Raw genomic sequence first — 23,750 nt, 5'->3', positions numbered from 1 at the left:
AACTTGGACACATTTATTTTGCACTGTCACCAGCCAAGAGTTTTTAATTGAAAATGATTGATGATGATCTTAATGATGTTTACAGAAAGTTTGCAGGAATCCTCGAGGAATTTCTCTAGTGTAAACGTCGATCTATAAATACGTTCCCGCCTTTCGACACACTCTTAAAATTTTGTGAGCAAATATTAATTTAACGTTACTAACGTTACTTACTTAGCTTCATCGAATCCAAGGCCAATATTCACTATCGTAAATTACTCACGATCTTTGATCAAATTCGTGGGGTTAATGAAGAGTCAAGTCGTCTCCCGAATTCGGATACCCGAGAAATCGTCGCTTTCTATTTTGGAAAAGTGATCATTTTCGAATTATGTCATTCTTGCGCGACGAAGGCGTGACTCGCGTGGGCTCGAATAAAGAGAAGACATGACGATATGAGTATAAGGTGCTTGTGCAAAAGCAAATGTTAACGATTTCAGGATACGTGTGGGTGGTGCGCACCGGAGAACACGATGAAGATGAATTCTCGATACGACCGTTTCGTTAAGGTAGCGTATAACCTCGCGGCTCGCCATCACGCGAGGGAATTGATCGGACGAAAATGTCATGGTCATGAAGAAACGTTGCGCGATCGCCTCGCAGCCGCTTTGAGCGGAAAGATCCCGATATACGTGAAAGTAACATTAACGACGCTCAGATTCTTACGGCGCGCGGAACCCTTTCGGTAGTAACTTTCAAGGCGACCTGGGCGAACGCACACGTGCTCACATTCCGCCGATTGCCTTGGCCGTATACGTTCCTTCGAGGCGTTCCGAATCGCGGCGATCCTCGACTCCGTGAATTTTCACGACCACGAGAGGATACCGTGCGACGCTTTTTACGAGACAGAGCGACGTGCCGTGGCGAATTTTTCTTCGTAGAAAAAGGTCTTCTTACGTGTGTACACAATTAAAGCAGGGTCCAAGCGGAGAAAAGGGCGGGGTAACTTTTCTATTCGTGGCATTAAAAATGAAAGGGGGCACAATAAACGATCTTTGAAGACTTAACTAAGAAACTGAAAAGAGCTAATGCAGAATCGAGAGAACTGACCATTTCGACTCGGGTTCTCGGAGAGAAATGAGAATGCAAAGACGGGAGGGAAAACTGTTAAACGAGAGCGGGGAATATCTAAGCAAGCTGGCTCGGCTGCGACCCATTGATCTTCGTTAGGATGTACCAGAACAGGAACAAGGTTTCCGTCCGCAGGCGAGGAAACCAAGCTGACAGTCCTTGTGCCACTTTGCGGTCATATCGGGAGATTACACTGGTGCGGATAGCGAGGAAATAGCACGTTATACTCCGTCACGCACAATTCATTTCCGTTATTAGCCGCTGTCCTGACAATTTCTCGCATAATTGTTCTGCATTTAACGTCTCTAATTCCGTGTACGCGTGCATGCCGTAACGCGTTTAATTACATTTATCTTTATACGTCATGTATATGTAACATATCCGCCGCGAGGGAGGGGGGGGGGATTAATTATTTCCATGAAAAGAGAAAGAGAGACAAGCGCTTGACAGCGGTGAGCATTCGGGCTGACTTCGTTGCAGGACAGTGCGCAGAAATTGAGTAAGCGCCACTAAGAGCAGTTTGCAATCCGGTAACGTAATTTCTGTCGCAAAGACACACCGGACATCAAAAGTTCATCGCTCCCGGAAGCACCGTGGCTCTCGCGCGATGCGACAGGAGTGCGCGGTGCACAGGTACACGAGAGAGAGAGAGAGAGAGAGAGGGAAAGAGAGACACACGTCCGGTACGTTGTGTTAATTAATTCGCGAACCTGTTTATCCCGAGGGAACAAGAATGGAATCGCGTTAGGCGCTCATTCCGCTTAGGAGGTAATTAAACGCAGTCACGGAGAAGAAAAGGAGAAAGTCCGCGAGTTGCGTGCACGCGCCGTTTGCAATGGAGCCTCGCATTAATTATGTCATGGATCGCGTCGTTTCAGAATGAAACAACAAAATGAGAAACACCGGATCGGAAAGAAGAGAAAGCCGGGCAAAAGGAGGATAGACGGAGATTCGTTCTCGTGACGGCAAAAATCGCGATATCTTATCGTACTCGCCGGTACCGGAGGCAGAGAGAGAGAGAGAGAGAGAGAGCCGAAGAGAGACGGATGAGTAAATTAATATTATTACAATATTACACAGTCGTCCCCGGTATTTTACGCGTAAAACAAGGGAGGGAAGAAGGGACGAGGCTAGACGGATGCGAAGATACGCGACGTGTCGACTTAAAAGGCACGAGGACGCCGAGACAAATTTACGATCGGATGAAAGCCGGGTGGCTTCGGGAAGAAAGAAGAAAGTCTGCGCCTCTCGATGGTCCTAGAAACCGTGATACAAGTTAGACGTCTGCGATCTCTTCCAAGAAACTGAGAAACCTCGCAGGCCTACTTGGCCTGAGACTAAGGCTGATTAAGGAAGCCCGGTTCGCACCGGCGGAAAAAGGGAATAATCGCCGGCGATACATAAGCGTCACATTGATCAAGCGTTACGTTAGCAAAAGGCGAGTATATTATCCCTGGCGTGTGTACACACGAGTACGTTACCCCGGCATACTTTTCTCCCGTCGAGAGAGGCGACATATGGCGGCATTTTTGCGTCATTTGATGGCATTTGGTGGTGTCGCCTTGCTCTCCGCTCGCGGAGCGCAGCGGAAAAAGGCGCGCGAAAACGCCGGAGCTGTTCTCCGCTTAACCCGGGGATAATCACCTTATTTTTTTTGACGTAAACGATCACCTGGGGCTAGTTTGGTCCCCCCAACGTGTTTTCACAAGCTTATACCATGAATAAGACGGGTTACAGCCTATTCTTGCTGCACAAGTTAGGTATTTAAATCTCCAAACGAAAGGAACTGGTTCCAGATCAGTAGAAGAAATCCGTCGCGACGTGAGCTTCATCCTCCGACCGCTGGGATATGAAATGACCCCAGGTGACTGTTCCCCGCCGGGTTAATCGATTCCTTCGCTAACTAAACGGCCGTTAAGAAGGCGTCGAACGTCATAGACATGCTCGCGTGACTCGTCCTTTTTTTCTCCCGATCTTCATTAGCACAGCTGGCGTGCTATTATATCGGAATTTTACGCTTTACGGCATTCCCGCACGAAAAGGCATCGCTATCGCTGCGCTAACAGAACGTAATAACACACCTCGCGGCGACGAGAGACAGGGAGAGAAAGGGGGGAGAGAGCAAGAGAGACAGAGAGAGAAAGAGCGCGCGCGCGCTCTGCGAAGAACGGTATCGCGACGGCTGGGTCTGGTTTTTCCAAGGGACAAGCGTGACGTGGTGTGTACGGAGGGAAGATCATCGGGACGCGGAATTATCGCGCGAGCTCTTAGTAATACTTCCGGATGGCTGTAAAAACCGTCGATGGGCACGACGGAGCCGCGAGAGACGGAGAGACGCGCGAGACACACACATACTTCACACGCGTCTTTCTTTCTCCTTGTATGCGGAATATCGGGGACATACTATCCATTCTCCGCTTCTCTCTGCTCGCCTTCTATGAGCAATGGGAAATCTGGCGCGAGCGTTAAACGAGAAACGCGACGCTTCGAGCACCTCGTTCAACCGGTCGAAATGGGACGTTTCGTCCGCGAATCGTACCGGTGTCGTCCATGCGCGTATAATTACATGCTAAGTGGGAAAATCGAGAAATCCGCGAAAACAAGGATGAGGACGACAACGACGAATCCCGAACGATTAATGTCTCCCGAGGAGAAAGTCGTTTCCAAATGACCGGTCGCATCTTACGAATGATACCCCGATAATCTCTGTTCTCTTTTTTGCTTTCGCATAAAACGGAAAGCTGTCATGGAGCATGTACAAGGTGTCTGACGTAAACCGTATACCTGTAATTTGGGTCAATGGGAACAAAAAAGTCCTCTGCCACTTTGCAAACGACCGCGCGAAATTTCGAGTTATTAATTATTGAAAATGGTCACGCGTGTATTGCAGAGGCTTCTTCAATTGTGGAACACGAGTTAGCTCACCACGATCAATGTAGAACAACGTGCTACCGCGCGATCTTCTCTCGGAGGACACGAAAATCAACCGGTGGGCGCTCCTCGTGGGCCGCAGCGAATTAAGATTGGTTCGCGCTGCCGGATTTTCAGCGGCGATATTAAAGGACGTACCGTTTGTTATTTACCGAAGAAATGTTTTCTCACAATTTTATTCGACTATTTAAGTGATAAATGTGAATTTCGAGGGAAATTAAGACAAATATGCGCATAAAGGATTCACAAACACGGAGATTATTTCTTCTTTACTTTTTTCATCGTTGCTTTATTCACACGTCTTTTGAACGTTTGAACGCATTAACCTGAAGGAAAAGCGTCACTTTCAGTCGTGAATATCTCCGCTTTCGAATCGTCAATCATTTCGTAACTTTACAGATGTACAGATAATATTCCCATTAATGTGCAGGTAAATTCGGAAGGGACTCCTAAGAAAATAGTTAGGGAGCGATAGATAGATAGATGGATAGATAGGAACCGGATAGATTAAAGTACCTAAATAAGCGACATGGGATCGCGACGAAGGAAACGGTGCGAAACGTGGTCGAAACGAGAGGTGGAATGAGCGATACCAGCGGCGATGCGGGATCGCAAGGTTACGAGGGAAAGTCCACCTCGTACATCACCCACACACGGTTTCGCGCATTCCGATTCTCAAAGTGAAAGACTACTAAAGCCGACGTTAAAAACGCCATACATATGGATTAACCGCGTATAAGTGGCCGCGTTAGTCGCGCTCGCGCGACCAGTTTCATCCTACGTACTACAATACGTTTCGGATTCGTCGTGTGCACACGCACACACACACACACACATGCGCGTGCGCGTACGTCTCGTATCTTCGCGCTGAAAACGCGTGGAAAGCCGGTCGTCGCCGCGCGAGAAATCCGCGCGTCCTCCGGAATAGCAAAGTCGCGTGGAAAGGTGAGAAATTTATGGATGTAGCGTTCTAACGACCGTCGTAATTTCTCATGACGATGAATCCTTATGTAAGCTGAAATTAAAACTGATGTGTCCTGAGGATACGATATTGACCGAGGTTGAGGTGGAACGTTGAGATGAGACAAGGACGAAAATCACGAATAGGACAAGGGAACGAAGACGGGAATAGAGTGATTTCTGATAAAGAATACTATAAATAATTCCTCGCTTCTGACGTCACGAAGCTATTGTTTTACGATGATAATATCTGTCCATTAGCGCAACAGAATGGCACCAACGGTGCAACGTGACCAGAAAAACATGTATTATGTATGTGATGAAATAGCTGACTTCCCGACCCGAAACTTCGCTTCTTACATTAACCATGCGAATTCCTTCGAACTTAAAGAACCAATGGAGGTTCCCGAAGTATTATTATCCTACCTTGATATTACAGATAATTACACACTGCCATGTTGCAGCTTAGAAGACCGTTTCAGAAAGGTCTGTGAAGTTAGGTCCCCGAAATGCGAATTTTCATCAAATTCATCCGTTTGATGAATTCATCAAGACGTCGGATAACAGCCCGACAATCTCGAGATTCCCCATTCTTCCTTCAAGTTCAATGGAACTTAACGGAGCAGAAGTGGAATCGCGATTTCGTCTTGGATCGAGCTTGACCGGCGAAGGGCGAATCCACCTCTCTCTATCCGGATCGAATCTGGGAACAGAAGGGTCAAATACGTACGGACGCGGTCTAGAGTCTAGAGGGAAGGAGGAGTGGCTACGGTCGAAGCCGGTCGACCTCGTTTAGGACCGGTAAAAGCGTAATACGAATAAACCGTGTCTTGCCGGCAAAAAAGAGCGAGCGCAAATCGACTCCTCGTGTCTCGTCTAATCCCAAACACGCTCAAACACGGCTCTCAGCCGTTTCTTTTTTTTTCTTCCCTTTTTTTTCGCACACACTCACGCGTACAGTTACGATTCGCAGCGACATATGGAGCGTCCACGTACGGGACATGTTTGATCCCGCATCTAAATTCAAGGGGTGCGATCAGCAGTGGCTCTCGGGTGTCGGATGTGGGGATTAAGGGATTAACGGGTTCGCGTGGAAAGAGGCGAACTTCTCTGGCGAACGCCAGGTCGATCGTTGCCGGAGAGGCGAGGATACTTCGATCGCGGTTGCGCCCTTGAAATATGAAAGTCGTGGGCCAACTGTATCGCGCCGTTAACGGCAAACCGCAGCTTCGAACGCGGCTCTCTTCGTGATCGACGGTCCAACGACGGGAGATACATTTCGCCCCGAAGGGCACATCGTTTTCCGGCTTTTTCACGAATGCCGCCGATATTCGTCTCACCCCTCGTAGGGACAGCGCGATATCGTGCGTGAGTCACACAATGCTTTACGATTTATGGCGAATTGTGGCGTTGCCACAATTTCATCTGCCGAGTCATTGCCCCGGGAAATCGCCCCGGAGAGGCTTCTTCGGTTCGGGAGGGGGGGGGGGGGTGAAGGGTAACATTGTTGCGTCGGCTCCACATTGTCGTGTTTTGAAATGCTAAGTGCCTCGGGAAGGTTTGTTCGAGAATAGAGCGGTTCCGGGTCGTAAGGCGGAAACCGGTTTAAGTCGGAGCCGGTACGGACTCCTCCGTCACTTTCGGCGCTGCAGACGCGCGTTTGTAAGCCGCACGAGCCGCGAGATAAAGAGAAATAAAGTCGAAGTAGCGTACGAAGCAGTCTTTGTCCTTGTGCGTCGCGCGACGCTCGTCCGCGCGAACGGGGGGAAAAGCGCGACACGACCGAAACACGACGCCCGGCGTCCGTCGCTCGCAGACATCCTGTTCTCCATTCGGCCGCGCCAGGAAGTGTGCAATATGAGCGTCTCTCCTCTCATTTTTCGCGTAATTATGTGAAACGCGCGCTCGTCCGTTGCCGGCCTGTTGATACCGGCCGACTCGGATGAAATGCTCGAGCGGAATCTCGCGTCAAAGGCGGAAACTGCTCCTGCATTTCCGAAGCCGCTGCGCTCGCGTGTCAGTTTCGCGCGCGGAGAAAGGAAATTGGTCGAATCAACGGTGACGATGGACGTACCAAACGCGTTTCGGCGGAAACAGGATCTCCGCGCGGAAAAAAGAACGTGATCGAGTCTGGTAACGTAATTACCTATTTTTTTCAAATGTCATAGTATACACATACACTCTGATCAGATTATCCAAATGTATCCTAAATTAATTACACTTAATTGAGTAAATTTCACTTGGATCAAGGTAAACGTATTTCAGTTTGATCATTTACTTGGAAAATATTTTACTTGGATGAAGCATTGCTTGATCCGAATTTGCTAAGAAATATCGGAGTAATTATTTACTCGAATCTAGCACACTTTTCTGTTACAACAAAAAATTCTGTCTTCGTCAAAACGCATCCGATTTGTTCGCTGTCGCGTTAATTCAACCGGATCTTTTCCAACCGTGGGGTTTTCGCACGAAAAGTTGAACATTGGAAAATTATGGGTTCACGAGCGCCCCCGATCAGCGGGAAGTACCGTCAGTTAGAAGGGCGCTTAATTACGTCTTTACGGAGGTTGCACAGCACCGAGGCTGAAACGTGCATCGAAACGTGATAATTCGGGGGCGCCCCGTTCTGCAATTATGTTTCCTATAAAACAGTGTAATCCCCGAGGCGTTAATGTGTACCGAGCGACCAGCATTAGCTAATTATTACCTCGCACTTGACCCATTAAATGCCTTTCTTTCGGCTGCGCGCAAACGACGGCGTACCCCCGCGATCTCGAGCGAACGGTTCGTCTCCCTCCTCTCTCTCTCCTCCTCCTCCGGGTAATCCCTCGTCCGCGCTCCATCGAAATTCCCAGACGCCTTACGGTTACCGGTAGGTTTAATGGCCGCAATGAAGCGGCGGGTTAACAGTAATTATTGCAGTACCACGAAAAGAAGCGACTCCGCGCCGTAGCGGAAACCGCGCGTATGAATCTCCGTCTCTGCCGTCTCGTCCGTAATCACGGGAGACCTTGTTATTTCGCTTCTTCTCCTTCGCGCTCAAGGTCTAGTTTGCGGGCTCCTGTTTTTCGCATATCCGTATTTACGTGACCGCGTACGATCATTTCGCCGGGTTTCCCTTACACATGTTGGCGCTATGCACGTTCGTTCGTTGCCGTGGGAAGTAACGTGAGAGACGAGCGCCGACATTTATTTTCGCGACACATTAAGCATTATCCTTTGTGCCGCCGTGATTCACCGGGACTGCTGCGGCTCGCATCGCGTGCAGCTTACGTGTTTTCGCGCGAAGCCGCTCTAAACAAATCCAATAGTCCCGCGACTCACGGCTTTTAAAGCGACCCGCCGATCGAATGCTTGGCTTATTCATTGACGGCACGATAATTACCGATAATCGCCGGTCGTGGTGGAAGTGTCACTTATAACACTCGCCTCGCTCGGAGGAATTTCTCACAGAGTGAGAACTCTCGACCCGAGCGTGACCATAAGTCGCCTCCCCGGATAAGCTTCTACATAATCACTGTACCGTTACGATTCGTTATTAAATTAAAGGTTCAAGCGGTTTTCAAATGAACGTCGTTTATGCTCAGATCGGAATACGAATCTGAACGCAGGTGTCATTGGTCAGCAAATTTCGCGTCACAAGCCGGATCGAAAGTTATAGTCCCGCGTTAAGTCCGCTTGGTTCTGCATTCAGCCTTTCAAGTGGCGAAAAACGGGAATAACTTCCCATTTGTAGCATCAAAGGAGCACTAATAACGCTTCTTTGATGCTACATAGGGTACCTCCGGGGGAAATTTTAAATTCTACATCGAGTCTTCAAGTGGAAATAACTTGCCGTTTGTGCAACAAAGGGAGCAATAGAGAACCTTTGAAGACTTAATGTAGAACTAAATAGACTTAAGAACTGAAATTTCAACTCGGCGAATCGTACTCTTTTCGAATTTTGATCTTTTTTCTGTTTATACGTTGAAACAGAAAATTACAGTTACTTAACTGTAGTTCAAGAAATATAGGCTTCAATTTTCGTAAATTAACAGCGACTGAGGTGTGACAAATAAGAAAAGCCAGCGGAATATATTTTCATAATTTCTTACTTTTACGTTTCGTGCTGTCAGAAAAACTGACAGAAATTCTTTTTAAACGTTGTATTTGCGATCGACGTCATAAAATTCACTGGAATTGACAATTTAAATCTAGGATACAATTTTTGTGTTGATCGGTGTGATCAACCGACGCAAAAATCGAGATAAAATTAATTTTCGAGGCACTCGTCGAGGAATGCAAGGCGCAACGGTCAGAAAGCCGCGGGCATTCTCGACTCTCGGACCTTCGGAGATTGAAAGCGCCCGAGAGTGTCGCGATACTTAAAATCCATTTGATTTCTTCGGCATTGAGCCTCGCCTTGCTCTTCGCTTGGTATGCCGCGGCGCGCAACGCCGCGCGTCATCTCAATGGAATGAAACGTCTCGACAAGGTCTGCCTGTGCGGCCGTGCTTCAAAGAAGGAAACTCTTCTGCGTGGCACTCCGGCCGGTTTGTTTTCCCGCGTGTACGAGTATCGACAGATTATCGCCTTCTCACGGTTCCGCTGGGACACGCAGCTGCGTGGGCACCGTTAATTTATAATGAACGCTAAGTCGCAACTACTGTACTACGCGGTCCGTTGTACGCAGTTATGCGGCAACGGTTAATTTATAGTGATCGCAAAGTGACATCGTCGTGAGTCCGCGGTTTATTCCGAGCCGCTGCGGAAGATTCGGGAAGGTCTGACCTAACAAACTCTGATCTCCGTATCGAGAGTAAAAAGTGCTACTTTTCAACAATATCTGCCGAGGAATATCGGAGTAGTTATTTTACTCGGATTACATAAGTATCACTCGAATGTAGCATACTGAAAAAAATATTCAATTCAAGCAATAGTGATTTAATCCAAATGAAATGAATTACTGCAATATTTCCTCAGCAAATATTCGTATGCTTGTACATGAATGTAGCACTTTTCTTTCGCAATGTGTGAGCGCGATCGTCCCTTGATACATTAAACCCATCTTCCGCCAATTGCGCGCCCAATTCGAGGGAATCAGAGTTCATTTCAGAAATCATCACTCGATTATTCCATTAGGCAACCTGCGGTCGGCAGATAAACGTAACGAATGGGCAATCAACGGAGCGATGAATCAGCGTCGTGATTGTCGGAGACGGATATTCGGGAATACAAATCACATTTGGAGAACGACGTTACTCTCCCGCGCGGCTCGGAGACGGCGCGACGAGTTCTTTATACCGCGGCTGCACCCTCCGCGTCGCTGATTACGCCCGGACGCTCCGACTCGTCGAAGTCGCAATTTGCATTTTTCCGCGGGAGCGACATATGTCTTCTCGCAACGGCGGTAAATTCTCCGGACGGATTCCCCGTCGGAGAAACGCGGGAAGCCGGGCGCGCGTTTCTCGACGTTAGTCCAGACTTTCAGCCCGCGAGACCGTAGAGACTGGCTTTCCACGCGCGAATTTCCAAGGCGCAGAGACAGGAACGCGAGAGATGTAACGGATCAACGAGATTGGCAACGGTACTTTGTACCTGGTCCGCGAGTCCTGCATGCTAATGGGACGTCGCCGTACGTCGTCGTCACGAGTCTTCGTCCTCGGTGCGCGCGTGATATCCTTCGTTCCGGTATGCCGCAGCTCCCCCTGTGTTGTCGGCTGTCGCCCCGGCGAAGATAAGGTTCATCCACCTCGAGGTTCGCGCGATAAGCGGACGGATACCGGTCGGTATTGGGAAGACGGATATCCAAGAATTTCCGAAAGTGACATCACTGTTGTTCACAGCGAGAACTTACGGTGAATCGCTGTTTCGATACAATCCGATATTACGTTAACGATAGAAATTGCCCCGGTTGATATCGTCACCTGCTGACCGACGATTTGCGGCCGACCACAGGCGTAGCCGAGGGCCGAACAATTAAACGATGAAAATCGTAATGGTGAAGAAGCGATAACTGATTTTACATTACAATCTGCATTCTACGAAGAAGCCACGGTACGCGTGATTCTGTAATAAAAATAATTATGACAAGGTATTAGCGGTGCTTTTAATGAAAACGAGTGTAATGAAAATTTCTCAATTTCATTACCGGACGTTCCTCGGCCCAACTGTGCACAACGAACATCATTGAGAGGTCTTGAAAGTACATTGCGAAGGGCGATAAATTGATTGCTTCGAATCGCTTTTCCTCCAAAAACGAAAAATCCCCGGGAACATCTCGAGTCATTTTCTCGGCTGCGTAAGCGCGAAGGAAAACTTCGCGATGATACTTTTACGTATCGCTCGCTAATGACGGGTGGAGAGCAGAGGTCGTCGCAGCTGCGAATGAAACCGAGACCGGAAGTGAGGCAATTACTCAGTCGGCCGGGCAGCTCCAGTCAATTGTCCCGATTGTATTCGCAGTGGCTGTCCGCCGACGCTGCGGACAGGAAAATATACTCGCTCGTTTCGTTTTGGCTCAAACGTGTCCGTCCATTGTGATCGCTCTCGTCGACGACAACCAGATGGTTGTGTCGCGAAGCCTCGAAGAGAGGAGCCGGTTTCGGAGAGACGTCTCTGGCGCAATCCCAATTTGCCTCTCGCAATCGAGTCTCGGTGGAATTAAAGTCGCGGGAAATGGAAATCCGGAAATTAAATCTGCGAGCTTTATTCGCGAGGTTTTCTCAACGAAGTCGCGCCATGCATGCGCACGCGGTGGAATGTCGTGACGATCGGAGAATCGAGAACGATTACTATTTCACCTCTTTCCTTTCCAGGGTGATGATGTAACGGGACTTTCGCTGTCGCTGCGCGCGCGGTGAGGCAACAATGTCCACACAATGCAATCGCTTCGTGCAAAACGCCTGGAAGAAGGAGCTCTGTTCGAACTGCTTCAAGCCGAAAGAGGAACACGCGGCGGCTGATGAAATCTTGAGGCTCAACGTCGAGAAGGCTTCCACGAACCTGAAGATCGACCACCTTCAGCTACAGGTATCGGCATAATCGCGCACAATCTGCCTGTCGTCCGGATATTTCTTAATATATTCGCATCCCAGACAGTTCAATATCCAAGATCGGGACGTTTTTAACGTTTATTGTTACGTTTCCGTTCAATAAACGGGTTCAGATTTTGCGTATCTTTTGTACACAATAACTGGGAGAAAAGCGTTACATCCTGGTTGGGATCTCAAGTAGCTTTACTTGGCACAGCTTAAACAGTTCGCCCGTCTTCCTTCGTGCGGATCATTTCGTGCACGGAAAACACCAACTTCGTTAGTGTAACGAAATTTTCCGTTGTCCGAGGACCGGACGAAAATTCGGCTGTAGAAACAGAAAGATTCCTGTATCACATTTCATCGCACCGAATTTCCATCTAATTCTCACCTCCGGTCGCCGGAACTGAGATTCTTTCTCCGTGTGACGACGTTTACGGCGAACGGATACTTCGCACAACAAATTGATACTCGCGATGCGCAATTACCGTTGGAATTTGCACAAGGTCGATAGGTAGCGTGAAGGGTATGATATACTGTACTGTTGCGTAACTGTGTCCAATTAGCAGGAGGCCATCACCGACCGACCGGCCGTATTAGAATGTTCTTTTCTCTCACCGTTGCTCGTGTCGCTTCGAAACGATATACACGCTCGCTCGCACGTTCTGACGAGGTGATCCTTGCAGAGCATCCTGCGTGGCAAGACGGTCTGCCGGAAGGATCAGCGGAAGAAGAACGTCGGCTTTCCCGACTCCCTCACCGAGATAATCGGCTACGGCGGGGACGATTTCTTCTCCGACAGCGAGGAGGAGCATGATGAGTTCCACGTCGACTCGAGCGCGAGCCCGGAGGACGAGGTGCCGGACAGCGAGGAGGAACGCGCGCTGGGCAACCAGACCCGCGCCAACACCAACTTCAACACGGTCACCGCGAACCTGACGGATCCCCCGGGGAGCAATGGGTCAAGCGACGCGATCAAGTCGCCCACGACGACGACGCCCCCGAAGTCCTTCGCCTCCCTGATGCTGGGCAGAATACAGAGAGACGCGGACGGCAGGAAGACGACGCTGCTGGTCTCGGTGACGCCGTTCGGCGGTGACGAGGCCGTGCCCACCGCGAAGAGGCCCGTCGATCGGAAGATCAACACGATTAACCTGCAGGCCAGCCCGTTCAAGTGCAAGTCCAGCAACGGAGGATTGTCGGACGGCACGGCCGATGTGAGTACGACTTTACACCGCGGCCTCTGCTCGCGTCCGATCGTTTCTTCCGTTCATTAGACTTCATTCACCCTTTAACGGTTTTTCTACAATTAGAAAGAAATAATGTGGACGCTAAAGTAGTTTTTTAATATTGCGTTGTATCATAATTTTAGTGCGGTTTTCGTAAGTTGTCGGTAATGTATATCCAAAAAAGTATTATTATTTTATTTTTTTTATTATTAAAGTATAATATATAAATATATTATTATTATTACTTTTCACGCCCGAGTTAAGATAATTGGTCCGTACAGCGCTGGATTTTCACTGACGACATTACGGCTCTTTCATACGTTTATTACTTACTGAAAAAAAGACTTTCTTGCAACTTTATTTAATTATCTAAGTAACAAGTATTAATTTTGAACGAAATTAAGACGAATATATACGCAATGTTACAAGCGCGGAGATATGATTTATTTGTAATTTTTCTTATTTATTGATCTTAATGCTCTATTTGTACGTCAGTTGAGCTAATAGAGAGGTGACCGCATAATAGAAAGTGATATATAAATATTTAAACGTGTATATATATACAGAGTGTTGCCATCAATATACAGAGCAGTATGCCTGGTTGTCGCAAAGACACATGTGAGAGAGTGAGAGCGTGCATATCCGGTTCGCTCTCATTCTCTCATACGTGCTTTTGCAGCGACTTGTTATACTGTTCAATACGTTGAAGCAATACCCAGTACACGGCCGAGCTCGTGAAAAAACGGGCTCGCGTCTGACGTTCTCGCCGATCGTGTTGAAGGTCGCGAGGAAGCTCAACGGGGCGGAACGGAGAAAGGCCGATGAGCAGGAACAAAAGCGGCCCCCCGAGCAGCTGGAGAAGATCGTGGACATGCCGCTGATCACGTCCGCCAACATGATCACCGTCGTCCGCAAGGAGGGCAGTCCGGCGGGCTGCGTCAACGCGCCGGCGATGGACGCGGAGAAAGCGGCGGAGATGACGCAGAGGTGCGCGCAACAACTCGGTAAGCCGGACAACAAGAGAAACGGCGTGGTGCCGCGCGGCGGCGGGGCGACGGTGAAAAAGACTGAGGCTGAGACGTCAAGGACGCAATCCGCGCCGAGCGCCGTGGGGGAGAAGAGGACGTCGACGAAGAAGGGCGAGGCGCGTCCGAAACGCGAAGAGGAAGGACCCTCGGTCATCGCCGCGACGTCTTCGAGGAACGACGAGGCGCCGGAGAGCGACCGTCCGATGAGCGTCGCCGGCAAGGACACCGCCGCCAAGGTGGTGGACGCCGCGTCGCCGCGAGGGCGCGAGGTCGAGGGACGGTGCATGGAAGAGGAGAAGAAGAAGTTCTGCTTCGAGAGCTCGCGGGAACTCGCGGGCGAGCCGGACGGCAAGGCGGACGAGGAGGAGATGACGGAACCGCCGGCGTTGCCGAGCAGCCCGCCGCCGATCGTAGCTACGGAGCCCAGGCCGTCCTTTCTGCACGGCGGCGTTATTAACGTCGATTCGAAAGCGAAGCCCGCGGTGCCGCAGAAGCCCCTGACCTTTTCCGCGAAGGCGAGCCCGGTCGACGCTCCTCCGCTCACCGTGAGGAAAATTCCCAACGGCGATTACGTGCTGCCGCCGCCGTCGGTGCAAAATGTCGCCGGCAGATCCGCTCAGAATTTCAGTAAGTATCGCACGGAGAAAACGGTTGCGTTGGTCTAACTGGATCCTCTACGTTGTGTGTCCGAGGACCAGACGAGAGCTCGGTGTCTTGGGATCAGGATTCCTGCAGGAGGTTCCTGCGTGGTCAATTGCTCTCAGCTGTCCCGACCGGGCTTGAACACGGCTTACCGTCCACACGAATGCTCTCAGTCGCGACAACAGAGACGTCGTTTCTTGTCACCGACTTTTCGTCTGGTTTTTATTCGATTGCAGGAACCGAGAGACTTTGTGTTTTTGCGTCACATGTTCGGCACCGTTTAAACAGCTCGTCATCCTTCCCTCGTTTCATTCGCTTCGTGCGCGGAAGAAACAATTTCCTCCGTGTAACTGAATGTTTTGCTGTTCACCCTGTTGAAAACAACTACAGTCCCTGGCCATATTATTAGACACACTTGGATACTTTAATTGCAGGTGCGCTAGAGGCAGGCTTGCGGCGTTCCGCGAAGAAGAACCCGCCGAACGAGGCTCCGTCGTCGGAGGTCGTCGAGTCCCCGAGCGCGAGCGAGATCGCGGAATCCGAGAGCCGGACGAAAGGATCGTCGAGGTTCGCCCTCGCATCCTCGTCCCCCGTTTCCACATCCTCGAGCCTGAGCCCGTCGAAGAGCCCGATGGAGAACGGGGAAGTCGAAGAGATGGTCGCGCCGGACGAGGACTTCGCCGAGCTGATCCCGGTGTCCATCTCCACGATGGAACTGGTGCGCTCCCCGAACAAGAGGAGGATGGCTCCGCGGCCGCCGGCCGCGGAATCCGCGGAGGAACTGCTGCCGGCCTCCTCCTCCCTGTTCGCCCGAAATCCAGGAGCGAGTCTCGTCAAGTCCGACTCGCCGGTGGTGCGCGAGAAGGAGAAGCGCGAACGCTCGTCCTCGTGCAGCCCGAAGTTCCGCAAGGCGGTCTGCGAGCTGCCGGACCCGACGAGCACCGAAGGCGCGAAGACCGGCGAGCCCCGAAGAACGATCTCCCTGTCGCAGGACAGCTTGACGAGTGAGAAGGAGGCGCGGGAGGAGAAGAAGAGGGGCAGGAGCCGGCGGGGCTTCTCGCTCAAGAGGTTCCTCAGGATGGGCTCGAGGAAGGACATGGACATGGTAAGCGGGCAGACGTCGGGCGCGAGGAGCACCGACGAGATACCGTCGACGCCGCAGCCGAAGCCGCGGCTGGAGATCATCCATCCTCTCGAGCTGGACGGCGCCGCGGTTGAGGTGGTGGGGAACGACCGAGTCGCCGGCAGGACGATCGGCGGCGAGGATCAGACGGACTCCGCCAGGGGCGACGGGCCGAAGGCTGGGCGTTTCCCTCCGCCGTCGCAGGGTAAGCCCGACTCTCGCACCACCCCGGCGGGGTATCTCGGGGTCGTCTCGGCGGAGAGATCTTCACGTGAACCGTGACCCTGTTACAGCGAGGCCCGGGAAACCTCCGCCGCCGCCGAGGAATCAGTCCCTGGAGGACTGGTCGAGGTTGGACCCGGCGAGCAAGCCGGTCAGGCCGCCGCCGCCGCGGGCCGACGCGAAACTGAGCGTCCCCGCCCGGACGAGCGACAAGCCGTCTTCGAAGTCCGCCTGGAGGCCGGCTGCCGCCGCCACCTCGGACCACTCGATTTACGCGAACCTGGGTAAGTTCAGGCCCATACAGTGCAACTAAGTGATCGTCGCGACCATTTCTCGATGTTAACAGCCATACTCACACGAATCCTCGCGCCAGCCGCTTAGAGAAATATTATGTTTATCACGAGAAAGAGGAAAAGATGTTTAAAGAAAGAAGAGAACGCGAGAGAGACGTCACCCCGCCCCCGCTTGCGCGGGTATAGCGATCGAGCCACGCAACACCGGATGACGATACTTTAACTTGCTGTCCGCGGGGAGGACGAGCGATTCTCTCCTCCTCCTCCTCCTCTAATGTAAAGCAATTGGCCGAGCAGCCGCGCGTCGCGCTTCCGTCGTGGTCGCGTTAGAGTATCTGTAATATGAGTGTGAACACCGTACGTCTGGTTTCTGATTGGCTCTGCCATGCCCTCGGCCGGCTTCCGGCCGGGATGTGTCGAGGATTGTTTCCCAGCGAGAGATAAAGGTCGACACCGGTGTAGTTATGTCATCTATTATCCTTTTTCCTTACCAAATGCGAAATAAGCATGCGATGACAACAAATGGTGGTATAATTCAGGGTTGCCGCAGAAAACCGGGAAATGTCTTGGAATTTTCTTGAGATATCCTGAGATAGACATGAAAAACCTGGAAAAGGAAAGATGCGAAAAAACTTGGTGTTTCATTTCGCGTTTTATGACCGTGAACTTTCGGTTTTGACTCAAACATTGGCGGCCATAGCGACGGTGTTTATATTCTTATTATCTAGATACTCTAGATTGCACGAAGCGAGAATTGGGGGTTTTGATTTCTCGAAGAGGCGCTAAAATCCCGCTCTTGGAAGGTCACAATATTCTGTGATACGTGTTATATCGATAATAATAATAATAATAATAATAATAATAATAATAATAATATTTTGTGTAATACTGTCTCATTTGGAGAAAAGCTTATTCCTATACTCTCGGACTCGACTGTCAGGCACGGGTATTGTTCCGCGTATTGTCAGCACTTCGTAGGTGATCGGAGAGTGTGCTTACGGCTTCCTTGCCTCCCTTTTTTTCGTCTTTTTCTACGCTGGTTTTCCCGAGGAAAACCGTTCACTTCGCGAGTATCCTACGCGCGTTCTACGACACGGTAAGGCTGCAGCAAAGAGTTTGAGAATGGCTGGTCAAGCAAGTGCGCTATCTTTGTTTGTTATTTACTTATCGACTCGTCTTCCTGTAAAGAGATACGAGGAATGCGGCAGCGAAGATTCTGTACGAAATATCTGTGTCTGAAATAAACGTATAATGTCTGAAAAAAAAACACAAATCACGGAGTTTTGTTTCCTCTCTCTCTCTCTCTCTCTTGATCTTGCGCGATGTCGTGCGCTATATAACGCGATGCGGAACGTAACCTCCCGATGCTATGGCTTATTCGTTGCACCTTTGCATTTATCCCCTCATTAACGCGAGAACAGCGGTCGCGTCCATCGCGCTGGCAAAGGCGCGACTACTCAAGCGTAACTGTACACACACACATACACACATACACACACACACATACACATCGCGTTCACGTCTCTCTCCGTTTTCTTTTCTCCCTCTGTGATAGTTACGTAACGGTGCGCACCGCGTGCCACAGGTAACGTTTGTTGACGTTGCCGCGCGCGAACACTCCTAACCGACGCTGGGTGCAACTAACGCCGCATGCATTGCATGCACTGATTGCGTATATTGGCATCGTATACCTTTAGAATTATTAATTTAAATTTAGATGACACACACATAAATATATATACAGTCCCTGGCCATATCATTAGACGTGCTTTGATTATTTAATAGAATACAGATCAGGAAGAGAAGAAAAGCTAATAATTTTATTTTTATTCGATTAGAATAAACTTCGGTGTCGATCGGCGCCTTTACTTCTGCAACTTTCTGAGATGTCAAATCACTTGCTTTACCCATAATTTTTGCAAACAATATTAACACATTAACGGCGGGCGATCTCGACGAAAGTATGCTAGGTAGCGCGGCGGCCGCCCGCCTCGTTTTTCGGCCTAGAGCGGGCGATATTTTGTGTGATCATAAAAACTTTAAGGTACAGTCGAGCTAAATGGTATTACTACGACTCCCGCCTTTAAGCCGCAGTCGAGCTAAATCGTATTACTACGACTCCCGCCTTTAAGCCGCAGTCGAGATAAATCGTAGTACTACGACTCCCGCCCTTAATGTGTTAATAATATTTTTCGCGCAGAAATTTATTTTTTCTGTTAGCAAGCAAGGAATTTGAAGTTTCAAGTCATAAATAAACAAAAGTAAATTTAAATTTCAATTGACACACACTCAAAACCCACGTCTGTTCTCGTTATTATCAACAATGCAACTAGCGCGGGTTCATATTTGCCCAAGGTTATTGTGTACAGCCAGGTGAAATGACGTCATAAAAAATACCTTTTATAGAACAATGGTTCCTTAACATAATTCGATCGATGGATGAGCCGTGTTATATAGTTGGTCCTCGGAAGTTAATGAAATGTAAAAAATTAAGATACGTCTAATAATATGGACGGGGACCGTATATGCTTGTCAATTGGAAAATCCTCGTGCTTGTCAATTGGGAACTCGTTGTGATCGTTGTTTCTCTAATTATATGTTGTTTCTCTAATCTATCGTATACGATAGTTTTATCACGACTGAATTTCCTCGACGATAAGTAGTATTTTTTTTGTATGGTTTACATTAGTGCTGTGAACGGCTACCTGAAGCCTTCCCTCTTCCAGTTATTTCGGATATTATCGGATTATAATCGGAAATGCCATTACATTCGGGAACTATTGGAAGTTATTATTAGTATTCACCAACGTCATGAAAGTCGATATGAACGAGCAAATATTAATTCAATTCGTCATTTTCGAGAGCTGTGGTGAAAATAAATTACTAATAGAGCTCGTTGCTTTAGCAATCCGGGCACCTGCACGCCTCGGATGTTACTTGGAGGATCAGATAACGCGAGTTATCTAATCTGACTCTTCTGTCTGTTCTGACGTTGTGGTTAACGATAGCCGGACAATGTTGGCGGCACTGATAATGTACAAATGTTATCCACATAAAATCCGGTGACACTAAAGCGATATCCGGTTTTCCCCGACAAACGTTAATGATAAAGTCTATCGAAATCAGCTGCCGGAAACTACCCGACTGCGAAGGACACCTCGTCCGTGCAAAACTCATCTACACACACACACACACACACACACACACACACGTGGGACACGCGTGATGGGTGAACTAACGTTCGTCATCTTGTCATTCCCAGAGTGACTTTGATCAAACTCAGGTTAAAGATATATTCTATATATAATTATATATGAGACATTTTTCTTCTCCCGAATTTTCGATCATTTTCTCGTCATTTCGACGTCATCTCGATGTTATCGTCATTTTCTGTTCCACTTGAAAACTTGTCGTTCAACAATAATCGAAGAGCTAATCACTTCCGTCCGCGTTAGCAAGGCAAAGGCAGGAAGTATTTGAGACTGAGAGAGCAATTTCAAATCGTCGGATTAATCAGAGTTTGATGGAAGTCACCGACAGTCTCGTATCATGCGACGCGGATGTTCTTTTAGTATTTTAGACGCGCTAGGCGAACTAGTGTTTAGATAGCTAGCCTGTTTCGTGACATGCCTTGTGTCTTGTGGTACTAACCCGTGGCGCTTGACGATGGCGGACGTGCCTGCAGCAGCGGAGGATGTTACAGGTGAGGTGCGCAGCGCCCTGGCACCCTCGAAACCCCAAAGAACCGCCAGTATGAGAGACCGAGTCATCTCGCAACCAGTCCCGAAGAGGCACGGCGCGCCAGCCGAGAGTCAACATCAGGATTACGACGGGCTTGTACGACCCACTTCCGACTCACCGGTAACGATCTCACCGTCGAATCCACACGCGTGAAAACGCCAACTTATTGAGTACTTTCTAAATTTCTTGGGGCGAGATTTTACTTAAAATAGTCATGATGCACGAATATTTAGCAATATTTCAATCATTGATACACGATGATTCGAAATTTCCGACGTCGCTATGTCCAGGGGATAGGATTACATGTAACATCGACGCGTTAATGGAGTCTCTCGTACGTCACTGAAATTGAAGAGTGAAGACATTCACTCGACGATTCGGAGGGAAGAATTCACTCCGTGAGAGTGAAAAGTCACCCTCGAATTCGAGTGGCTCGAGTGGTCGCTCCATTTTTCGATCTCACTGAGAGAAATTTCGATATTGGTACACCCCCGGCGCATTTGCATTCCGACAGACGTCCAACGACAGCCACGTGTACGAGTGCCTCTCGAGCTCGCCCGAGTGCGACTCGAATCTCGAGCTGCGACACGGAATCGGAGGCGGATTCCGCGCCGCCTGCAAGAGGAAGTCGGACAGTAGCGCGATGGAGAACGGGGCGGAGAAGTTCCATCATCAACCGTTCGTCAGGTCGACCTCGTTGCCGTATTGCGGCAGTGAGACCGAAAGCGAGCTCTACGCGCCGTACACTTTTTACACGGGCGATGAGGTACGCCGTCGGAGTTCGAACTCTGATGAACGTGTTCCGTTCAAACTCTTGAGACAAATCCCCATACAGCACAGACCTCCAGAAGACGTTCTACGTTTTCAAAACGGAGGAGGTCCTAAGGACGTTCCTAGGACGTTCCTCGGATCAAGTGTGCTGCATCCCATATAACAGAGAAATTTTCAGCAATATTGTTGCAACAACATTGCAGCGATGTTGCAATATTGATGCAAACTTTTGTGCTGTATGGGATGGGACCGATTCGGAAACTTAACGAGATACTTGCGGAAGTAGGGTGCGGAGGAGGATCAGGACTGGAAGAGCAGGGACGACGAGCCGAGGATGAGCCGCTTGAGGCAACGCAGAGGACGCAGCATCGTTCATCGAAGCCTCGAGGACAACTACGGGGCGGTGGTGGTGGCGAATCACGAAGCGCTCGCCCAATTTCTCGAGCAGGTGCGTCACCGTCTTCGTTGTTTTCTGCGGATCGACACGCATAGGTTACTCTCAGAAGACGTTCTGCATATTAAGGATACTCATTCATTTTATTATCGCGCGACAACGGCATAATTTTCAAATATTGCGATGATCAACAAGTATTTATGAGACCTGAAAATTCGCCTTGTTGCAGGAAAATCAAACGATGCAGTTACCGGTGGGTCTGCGCGCCCTGAAAAACGCGAATTCGCGGCTGAAGCACTTCAACGTCGACACTCTGACGTCGGTCTCCGTCGGCAGGAGAATATTCTGTCCGGCGACGTGGAACGATCAAAGCGTCACACTCTGCATAACGTTCGACCTAGCAGTGCCTACGCCGCAAAGGGACTTCTATCTGGCACCTATAATAGAATTCGTAGATACAGTGCCGAAGGAGATCGTCGGGAAGGTCCGATCATCCGGCAACGAGGATACGGAAGGTAAGGAACGTAACGTCCTACGGTGAGAGTCGGTGATGTATCAGTGGCGGATGGTGACTTTTAGAAGCCTGATGTTAATATTATTTCAGAGACACCTCAACTTATAAATAAATAAAAAAAACTAAAAAAAAATGTAAATTGATGGATCGAAATAGGGCCTCTTTTCGATGGGGAGTCTGATGCTTCAGCATCAATATATAGTTTCTTTATGAATAAATCCGCCACTGAGAGATACATGAAACCTTCATGGATATATAATAGTAATTCCCGTTTTAGCTACGATTTCGGTTCTGCCGCGTGTGCACGTAACCACCGTGCAATCGTTCGGGACGTTGTCGAAGGACACGAGCAACGAGGGTGCAAGTCGGGAGGCTTCGTTCGTGCTGCTTCAGCTCGTGAACGCCCTGAAGAGTCTTCAGGCGCGTGGGATCGAGGACACCAGCAAGTTCCTGAGCGACGTGATACTCTGCAGGGAGGACAAGGATATCTGTTATCGGCTGTATCTGCTGCAAGGGTTAGCTCTTTTTCCGCACGACGATGACAACATAATGCAGTGTAACAATCTAATCTGCGTTACCCGCATCCCAACGCAAGCAACGTGCAATTTCCGCTTTTGCAGGAGGTTAAACATAGGCCCGTGCGATGAACCCGGCGAGGAACGAGCCTCACTGTGCGAGTGCGCTTTGATAGCGCTGCAGCAGTTACATCTCACGAGCGAGCTGCCTCTCATACGAGATCTGCTGATACGCGAGAGAGCGGTTACCCTTTCGCAGGTGAGAACCGGCGTATTTTATCTTGGTGTCTTATCTTTTATCTCTATCTCTTATCTTTTATCGATCATGTAATTTTCCTCTAGGGCGGAAACGCGAAAAGTGCAAACTCCAAATGTTTTCAAATTAGAAAATTTCCCTTTCACGAAATCACGCTAGAAAATTCATGATCAACCACCAAGGGATTGTGAATCTTCTCCTTCAGCATAAAATAGTGAAAAGTGAATTTTCCAATTTGAAAATATTTCCCGGGAAGAAATGATATCTATTTTGTCTATGCACATATATAAACATACATAATTATGTACGACCCACATCTAAAAAATTATATTATACGAATATAATTGAAGTAAATGCTTATGTTTATGGCTGCCCATGACGTAAACACTTAACTGAATCAAACTATTTTTTCTGCTCTTCATTCAGTATCTTCATTTATTTCGTGGACATAAACACTTATAAATAATTATATATAAACATTCTCAGAATGTTCACTTTTTACCCATTTTTGCTTTTTTGTCCTTGTGCGAACAAATGATCGTATTTTTGCATTTTGCGGAACGATAAACGTTAGAACAAAAAAATAGTTTCTTGGAAACGAGAGCCCGGAAGTTCCCCATAACCGATAAAATAAATTTTTTTTAATTTTCACTCGAAGATCGCTCCAAGCTTCAACCACACTTACAATGTAACAAATAAAAGAAAATGTTACGTTTAAATATCGATCGGCAATTAGGTGAAGTCCGTGTTGGAGTTTTCGCTGTGGGGCCCGGCCGATGTGCCCCTCGGTGGGCCGCGGGAGAGGGAAGTGGCGCTTCAACGGTGGCTCGATCTCGAGAGGGCGAACGTGCTCCACGCTCTCGTCAAGACAAAGGCAGCTCTCACCGTCACGGACGAGTATCAACTATTATTCCTGGTGCGCACCACTGCCAAGATTATGAGCGAGGCGTCAGTGCTGCTGGACGAACAACGTAATCGGCTGGCGCGAAGAGGCTGACGTTCTCCATC

The 23,750-nt window shown here is 49.1% G+C and overlaps 1 protein-coding gene across 2 annotated transcripts in view; it reads left to right on the top strand.

The window, feature by feature from the left end:
• LOC106750792 (serine/arginine repetitive matrix protein 2) overlaps window positions 1-23,744 on the top strand; it is a 40,898-nt gene extending 17,154 nt beyond the window's left edge. Inside the window, exons 2-13 of one of the 2 annotated variants that reach the window (XM_014631370.1) lie at window positions 11,799-12,012; window positions 12,701-13,231; window positions 14,025-14,898; window positions 15,348-16,241; window positions 16,330-16,542; window positions 20,237-20,412; window positions 20,807-21,058; window positions 21,350-21,511; window positions 21,687-21,972; window positions 22,249-22,486; window positions 22,592-22,745; window positions 23,479-23,744. In XM_014631370.1, coding sequence (XP_014486856.1) covers window positions 11,851-12,012; window positions 12,701-13,231; window positions 14,025-14,898; window positions 15,348-16,241; window positions 16,330-16,542; window positions 20,237-20,412; window positions 20,807-21,058; window positions 21,350-21,511; window positions 21,687-21,972; window positions 22,249-22,486; window positions 22,592-22,745; window positions 23,479-23,739 — 4,203 coding nt within the window. In that variant the 5' untranslated portion in view covers window positions 11,799-11,850 and the 3' untranslated portion in view covers window positions 23,740-23,744. Of the gene's footprint in view, window positions 1-11,433; window positions 12,013-12,700; window positions 13,232-14,024; window positions 14,899-15,347; window positions 16,242-16,329; window positions 16,543-20,236; window positions 20,413-20,806; window positions 21,059-21,349; window positions 21,512-21,686; window positions 21,973-22,248; window positions 22,487-22,591; window positions 22,746-23,478 lie in introns of those variants that run through there. The other variant, XM_014631371.1, reaches the window with a different exon arrangement.
• Window positions 23,745-23,750: the final 6 nt, after the last annotated feature.

The sequence above is a fragment of the Dinoponera quadriceps genome, unplaced genomic scaffold, assembly GCF_001313825.1.
Source record: "Dinoponera quadriceps isolate SergipeBrazil2010 unplaced genomic scaffold, ASM131382v1 scaffold5021, whole genome shotgun sequence".
NCBI classification, from domain to species: Eukaryota; Metazoa; Arthropoda; class Insecta; order Hymenoptera; family Formicidae; genus Dinoponera; species Dinoponera quadriceps.
Note: the sequence above shows the minus strand (reverse complement) of the source record. Positions and strands in the feature narration are given on the sequence as shown.